General features: G+C 42.7%; 1 protein-coding gene across 5 annotated transcripts in view; it reads left to right on the top strand.

The window, feature by feature from the left end:
• The first annotated feature begins 3,516 nt into the window (after positions 1-3,516).
• Positions 3,517-8,444, top strand: part of LOC149326990 (uncharacterized) — a 147,761-nt gene continuing 142,833 nt past the window's right edge. The window contains exons 1-2 of one of the 5 annotated variants that reach the window (XM_089564100.1): positions 3,517-3,684; positions 7,130-7,194. In XM_089564100.1, coding sequence (XP_089420226.1) covers positions 3,636-3,684; positions 7,130-7,194 — 114 coding nt within the window. In that variant the 5' untranslated portion in view covers positions 3,517-3,635. The remainder of the gene's footprint in view (positions 3,685-7,129; positions 7,195-8,444) is intronic. The other 4 variants (XM_089564099.1, XM_089564097.1, XM_089564101.1 and 1 more) reach the window with 4 other exon arrangements.

Here is an 8,444-nt window from a genome sequence, read left to right as displayed (position 1 = left end):
GCCATGGTAACGGCGCATGCGCAGTAGTGGCCTTTGGCCGGCATCGCGAAATGCGCTTCTGCTTGCCTAGTGTAGCTCTCCCTACAAACACCATAAAAGCTAAAAACATGAAAATAAAGAAGGACGTTCGGTCGGTCGGTCGGTCGGCCGGTCGGTCGGTCGGTCGGTCGGTCGGTCTCGGCCCGTCAGTCCGCCGCTCGGCCCACCGGTCGGTCGGCCGGTCAGTCGGTCGGTCCGTCGGTCAGTCGGTTTGTTGGTTTATGGAGTTCGACGTTCAATAGCGAGATACTGTAGTAAAGGGCTCCGGCAATTTCGAGCACCTGGAGTTCTTTATCGTGCACTGATATCGCACAGTACACGGGCCTCTAGAATTACGCCTCCACTGAAATTCTACTGCCGCGGCCGGGATCGAGCCCTTGTCTTTTCGGTCCCGAAATAAAGAAGGGCAGCGGTCGCCTCCGCAGAGAACTACTAGATACAAGAGCGTTATTGACTTGCAGCAGCAGGGGAGAATAATTGAGGGGATCAAGGCACTTCCTGTAGTACAGGGGTAAAGTTTTGCCGCTACTTTCAAATACATTTCCCATCATCTGCAAGCTGAAATCCAAGAGAGTGACAATGATATTATTCAATGAGTGCCACCAAGGAACAAAAAAAAATACGAGAAAAGTTGTGAAAGTTGTCTCCCGTAACGCGCGAGTCAAAATGCTGAAAGCACCCAAAAATCCAGCACTGAATAGATTGCGTGTGCCTTTCACGGGCTCAGCAGACAAGTGTTCTCCAATATATTTGAACAAGCATATCTATCTGGAAAAGTGCTGCTAGTGAATGCTTATCATAAAAAATGAAAAGAGACGGAGGTAAGCTTGGTTTCGATAGGGTTTTTGATGGGTAAACAGAGATTTCGCTTGTACTGAATGTACTGCACCGCACACGTATTTAACAAGTTTGTGTTTGATAATTACGTAATTTGAGCAAAACATCATAACTTAGCTTCAGGTGATATAACTTCCGATGTCGCATCACTTTAGCCGCAAATTTACACCGCTCTTCAAAAAAACAAGCTTGCAATATGAATACTACTCCACAACAAATACCAAGAGTTATTTGGTCGTTATGAGAGGTTGAAAAAAATCGTAGTATCTTGCATTTTGATAATCCTCTCCAGTCCTTTGCTAGTTACCTGTCCAACAGGAAACAAAAAATTGGTGCTGAGTAACATACGTCCACATTCCTTTGCGTGAATTGCGTGGTTCCGCAACCTATACAACCCGGTAAACTATAAAACTTGTTCTATGTGCGCAGAAGACACTGCTCAGTTGTTCAGAGCTGAATTACTCTCAGGCCTACAAACCATGGCAATATCTCTACTGTCTGATATTTCTTCATAGGTCTATGATAATAATTGTACAATATATGAGGATAAGGTGAAATATGTTATATTCCACTCTAGGTAAAAAAAACCTTGGCGCTGATACGATCCAGGAAATTTTATTCTAATTGATTGGCATCCCGTTCGGCCACACCTGCGTTGTCAAGAACAAATTAAAAAAATATATTATAAGATAGCTTAAAGCTGCTACGCTCTCAATAATCCAAAGTTGTATTTTCCGTATAATGAACAGCGTTCCGTGTATTTTTTGCTTTGCCATTGCCCATGTGATAGTGCTGCAAGACTTGAGGTCAAACATATAGTAGCAATATATTGAAGTCCCATACAGAGACTACAGAAGAGAGTACTTCCAGTAAATGGCCATGTGTTTTGAAATAATGGCAAACATAACCGCTGTTAGGAGCACCGAGTTCTTTCCTTTGAATACATTCTTAATTGCACACTCCAAGTATCGGTAAATGTTGTTTTTATTACTCCTAGGCCAATCGGTCTTTTCGTGCAACCACAAGTTAAAACGAGACTAATTAAATAAAACATTATACATGCCGGCTTGTTGTAATGCCTGCAGCAAAGCGTGCTTCAGTTTTCTAGCCCAAAAGTCTTATGGGCGTCAGCTTCCATGCCGAGTCATTTTGTGAATTTTTATTCTCTAGTTTTCCTTATCATTTTGGGTACTGGGCCATTAAATATTTGCTCAATTGCCTATTTGTTCCTAGCGTTTCTATCCCTGTCTGTTTGGGCCTACAGAGAATCTTCAGCCCGATTACCATTACTCTCTGCAAGCTTACTCATCTAACCTAAAAATGAACGAGCTCACTTTATTTATCTTATGACCAAGAGGTCAGTCTGAGTATCCGTTGTCTACCCTCCCTTGTTCAGACTTTTGACTGCAGAATGCCACCGCACATGCTAATAGAGCTTGACGGCCTTATCGTATATGTTACTGCATTTCTGAAGCAATCCAATATGCTTCACTCCAGATAACTGGCAATTTATTTTTGCAGGAGTAAGATTGCTTTTCCCAAAGGAGTAAACAAAGTGGTAGAGGTTGAAATGCGTTTTCCTACGCGTCTTATAAAATATTTCTTACCTCTCCTTCTTTGCTCCTCCTGTTACTTTGTTTCCAGAGATGATTTCACCAAGGCTTTCATTAGAATCAACGAAGTTATTTTAGTTTTTTGGAGCTTTACCAAAATGTGCCAGTCCCATTATGAATGCTGGCTTGTTTACTGAGCGAGTTGAAGTCAGTTAAGCAATCTAAAAATTCCTTTCAGATCAATGCTTTTTAAATTATTGAAAAAACAAGAGGGATATATCATCTTTTGTTTTTTTATAAAATATCTGATCCCGGTCCATGGCCATCGCGTGACATTTTCAAATTATGACAAATGGGAAGGCAAGTTTCGAGGCCATTTCGTGGAAAATATTTCTCCTGTCCTGAGATTTGAGCAAGCCATTTAGCTAAATGTCAGGCAAATATTTATTTCTTGATATTGTATTGAATTTATTTATATCGTAATGAAGCTCCGCACTTAAAGCTCTGTGCTCATATTCGGGATGCATTTGTTTTTTCAGTTATTGTTCACACTTCTTGGTTGTTGTGCTTGGCGGCTTTATTTCGCCCAGCTTTTCCATCTTATTTTTGCCTCTGACAGTTGTTTCATGAACAATGGTCATGGCACCGCTGCATACGATGCTGTTACACGTAGCGCCAAGACAGATACAATGAGTAGGTAAGAATTTCATGCAAAATATCGATTTTACGCAAAAGTATCTTTTTGAATGCAAGCAATAAAGGCCCCTTACAATGTACTGCTGTCTTTGTTCCGTTTAAAAACTTACTGTTTTGTAGGTTTTGGTTCTTATTTGTTTCATTTATTTTAATGCCTGTGCCGACAAAACAAGCCATATTTCTGGCATGGCTCTAGCTTACTAAAACTTGTTTTGCAGCCGAATATCCTAGACATCTTCTCTTAAGAGTTGAGGCTCTTATGACATCCCTTCGTTACAATCTATCCACATGGAAAGTGCGTTGTCAGCATCTGGCAGAAAAAGGTCGTAAGGCACCATGTTCTCTTGTCATTCTCCATGTAGTTGGTGACGAAGAGGGCATTGTGCAAATCCAAACACCAAAAGATGGTATATTTTTATATAATTTATTTCCAAGAAGTGCTCCTTCTGCGCTTTATCTGTGCTAAAAAGGACTTCAGTCGAGAAGCTGCGCATTCGAACCACGAGAAAAATGAGAGCACACTGCCATTTCCTCGCATGGATACTTTGGACCGTGAACAGTAAGACCATTTTCATAATCACGTTCTAGAATTCGTACTACACGCTTCATCCTGGTTTTGTGGAAATGAAATTCACATTAGTAATGTATTGTTATCCTTAAGGCAGGAAGAAGTATTATGCGAAAATTATTACATAACTTGCACCTGGCACACTGCAGAGAGGAAAAACAGATCTCCGATTTTATACCGAAACTCTGCAAGACCCCAAATTTATTATTCGCTCAAAAAGACTACTAGGGCTAAAATTTTATAATTCTTGTTGGGCACGCCAATTAGCAGCAAAAAGTTTGGTGCAAATCATTCATAAAGTGCTGATGTCTTAGAAAAAAGCACATAATTATTCACCTCCTGCCACGCCTTCAACTCGTTTTTCAGGAAAATTTATATATTGTCTGGTTATCCCTATTGCATTCACTTCATGTAAAACATCACTGCTACTAGTTAAACTTTTAAGCGCTACGTTGTGTCTAGTTTGTTTTCGATGATTTGTGCGTGAGAGTGCCTCTCGCAACATACAAGACCTCTAGTTTTTTGCCAGTGTCGTAAAGATTAGTGTGTTTCTTTTTACGGCATATAGTACCTAGAATTCCACTATTGCTGGCATATTCTGGTTGCATTTGAGTAGTACTATGCAATTGTTTTCTTATAATTTTTTTTCTTGACTTATGGTACAACAAATTCTGTGTAGCACGGCTGTTAGTTCTTGAAGTACGCATTGTCCTTTACGCAACAAGTGAAGAAAAAAATGCTTTAATAAAGAGCAAGTTTGCTTTCTTCTTAATGGGGTTTAGCATCGCAAAGCGACTCAGGCTTTAAAGGGACGCCGTAGTGAAGGGCTCAAGAAATTTCGACTACCTGGGGTTATTATGCGAAGCATATTACTAGAGGTACACTACAGCCCTTCGCCGTGGTTACGCGCCGTGCACACCACGTGCTACAGTGACGTCACACCACATGACATACCACGTGACACATGACGTCACGACAGAGGAAGACGGGGGTCCACCTCGCGCCGTCGCTGTGGTTGCACGCCGTACAGACCACGTGGTACAGTGACGTCACACCACGTGACATACCACGTGACACATGACGTCACGACAGAGGAAGACAGGGGTCCACCTCGCGCCGTCGCTGTGGTTGCACGCCGTGCAGACCACGTGGTACAGTGACGTCACACCACGTGACATACCGCGTGACACATGACGTCACGACAGATCGCCGTCACGCGCTGGGAGAGGGAGAACGATGCCATCGCACAGACGCCGGAATGTCCTCGAGCGGTATTCCCGCGCATTTCGAACGCGCGTTCACACTCGGTGTAGGTGAAACGCTCGCTCCACCGGGCAGGCAGATGCGGCTTCCGTGGCAATCCAGGCGCTCACCCAACGCGCGTCTCGGGGTTAGTCGGCGTTCCGCTGTAGCCATGCCGTTGTCTTCCCCCACGACGAAGGCTTCTAGTGGTTGTATTAAAATGACCAAGTATTCAACCAAGGAAAGCCATGTATTACCAAGCCTAGCCACCAATATGCTTCGCATCTGACTAGGCTTAACCTTAGCTAAGCCTCAGCCATTTTTTAACGTGCGCGGACATCGCAGAGTTCACGGGCCTCTAGAATCCCCCCCCCCCCCCCCCCACGACGTTCAGGTCAGCAGCCGAGCGCTATAACCACTGAGCCACCACGGCGGCTGCTAAACAGCAATTCATATTTGAAAGGGTGTGCGCTAAAAAGACGTACACTGGAAAAAGATAGAGACGACAGGAAAGAAGCGCAACTAGCCCCTGCAACTAGTACCAACTAGCCCGTCAAAAAGCTTTCCTAAACAGCAAGTGTCGTCTGATCAAGAATGTTCGAAAATAAGCTCTACGATGGGTAGCCTGAGTCTTGTTTAGCGCTGGAGTCATGGGCCGCGTTTGTTGCAGTGCCACCCCCCCCCCCCCCCCCCCTCTACACGTTTCAGAAGGCAGTTCTGTAGGTTGCTGTTTTGAGGGCCAGCCACTCGTCCTCTGGGTTTAGCATTTGAAAGAATAGCGTTGCAATTTAATAAAGGACATGAGGGCGGCCACTGGCGCAGATATAGAGCAGGGAGTATTTTTTATTCACATACCCTAAAGGCCCTTTCGGGCATTACATAGGGGAAGGGTTACAATCACAAATGAACGATAATATTGCACACCTAATTATACTAACACAAAACAAATCCGAAAGATAGGGGCGAAAATTAAATTTTTAGCGTACTCAGGGATGGAGCCTTCCTACTCAGATTTTATTTGAAAGAAAAACGCTTCAGTGTTTCTCAAATGTAATCATTACTCATTGCGAAAGGAATATCACCTGGTGGCTTGTACCTGTGATGTATGGCCAGGAAAAATCGCGAATAACTTAGGAATTTGGTACGTGCAAATATTGGTTCAATTTTAAGAGCATGATCTAAGCGCGGAAAGGTATTGTGGGTTGTCTGATATAGCATGAAGCGACTGAAGAGTGGCTGTGATACAGTCTGTGAAAATGTGGTGATAATGCAAGTATTCTTCACTTTTCAAGCAATGGTAGCTTTAGGAACGAATGCTTTCGTTGCCACTATACCAGACTAGCGTGACTAGACTCTAGTTATAAATCTCGCTGTTTTATAATGTATCGACTCGAGTTTGTTGCCTATAATAGCATATAGGCGTTAAAAAATACTCCTGTGGGGCTGTCGGCACATGACGGGCTCTGAATCAGTAAAAAAGAGGTTAGGTTGTTATCAAAAGAGCTTGTCAATTCTATACAATTGTAAACGGGAAGAAATGGGGACGGGCACGGCATGGAATGCGAACGGAAGTTTACTGAATATTTTTTGAAACAGCGGAGTGAATTCTGGGACGCGCAAATGCAAAAGAATGAGGTTGGCCATTGAGATTCAGAAGTTCGAGGGAATAAGAGGTCGCACCTGGCACAAGACCGCATAATTGAAAGGATATGCAAGGGGCTTTTGTCATGAAGCAGTCGTGTGTGGTGCGCAATGAGCTAATACTGCAGAGCCATGGGTATCTTGGCAATAGAAAATGGAAGTGAAATATGGCAAAAATTGTTCTCATATGAGGACAGAGTTACCACTAACTTTCCAAACGTTTGCGCGTCATTAGTGCCGGAAATCCAGCGTTATCGGGCTAGCTTCAGGATACGGTAATTACTGGGGAGGATCGCATGACAATGTTTCCACACAAAACGAGATGATGCGTAGAAAGAGGGTGCATTATTCGTTTACACAGGAGGCATGCGATACTGCTTTATACATGTACTCTCTTTTGATGTCGTTTTATTCCTGACAACAAAACGGTCTACTTCTGTTCTTAGGATTCGGTTATGCCACTTGGCTGAAGATTTGTGAATTTATATAAAAATACCTGCATTTCGCTCATTATTGTCAAAGTGTTTGATTTGTAAAATACGAAACTTTGCAGGTATCTCTTGCGCAGGATATAACCGCCCTGCTGCATCCCACGAGTGCAATGGTATACGTGTCACGGTAAGGCTTGGCTGTGCGTTTACTCTAGACACAGTAGAAAGTGTATAAACCATGCTCTTAGCGAAATAGAAACAACCCACAAGTACCCTGCTTGTGAGCTGTCATTGCGAGTTATAAGTTTTCTTTCTCGTACTCGAAGAAATTACAACCTGCAAATGTCCACAGCCAGTACGTATAAACATGTTTCTGTCCGGCTTCTGCTTAGTGATCTTCAACTTAGCCCCCTTCGCGAACATGTAAAACTGAAGGGTATATGCTTGGGCTTGTTGGTTCATATTTGAAAGGTAAAAAAAGTAGTGCAAAGAGACGAGGACACACAAAGACCGCCGATTGCTTTTCAAAATGCTTCTGGCATCTCGGTGAATGGATTTTATAGAACTTTTGAAATTATACCTCAAGTCAACGTTCATAGTATGGGATGAAAAACCTTATCTTCAGAAAGATGGCATCTGTATAGGTTCATGCATTGCACCCATGTTCAGCGATTTCTTTTTATCCCGTTTGGACAGGTCTTTTGCTGATATTGTAAAAGATACCACAGTAATCAAGATTTTTAGGTACGTTGACGATTTTCTGATTGTTCTTAACAGTAATGACAGTTCCTATATGGATGACGTTCTCAATGCTCTCACTCTTTTTCGTAACCATTTTAGTCCTCTTGAACTATCGTTTGAACTACCTGAAAACAGGGTTATCCAAATCCTTGACATCAGTATCACAATGTATCATGACCGGACGTGCTGGATGTTCAAACCTCGCGGCGAAAAACTATTGTTACCTTTTCATTCAGCCCATTCTAAGCTCGTAAAAAGATCTATTGCTAGCCTTTCATTTTTTAACTGTTTGAACAAATCTTGCCCGCACCCCATGCATGAAAGTTTTTCTCAGCAGTGTAAGTGGCTTGAGAATGCTGGATACCCTTCCCATGTCCTAGTGTGTGTGGGGGAAGGTGTTTTGAAGAAAGTCTGTAATAAAAAATGGCCAGGATAACCAGGAAGCCATGAGTAAGATAGGAAAAGTTGCCGTCATTCCTTATTTTCGTAAGCTTTCTCATCATCTCAAAAAAATATCGCAACGTTCGGGAGCCAGAGTGGTTTTTCGGCGCATAAGAAGTTGAGTCATCTGTGTACGAACCATTTCAAGAAATCTAAAAAGGGGGTTGGTTGTACGAATAAACATAGGAAAAAGTTTGTCAATTGTATTGAAAATGTCATTTATCAGATTGCTCTTTCCTGTGGCAAGCAGTATGT

Source organism: Amblyomma mixtum, chromosome 10 (genome assembly GCF_055824585.1).
Source record: "Amblyomma mixtum isolate Tamu chromosome 10, ASM5582458v1, whole genome shotgun sequence".
Taxonomy (NCBI): Eukaryota; Metazoa; Arthropoda; class Arachnida; order Ixodida; family Ixodidae; genus Amblyomma; species Amblyomma mixtum.
Note: the sequence above shows the minus strand (reverse complement) of the source record. Positions and strands in the feature narration are given on the sequence as shown.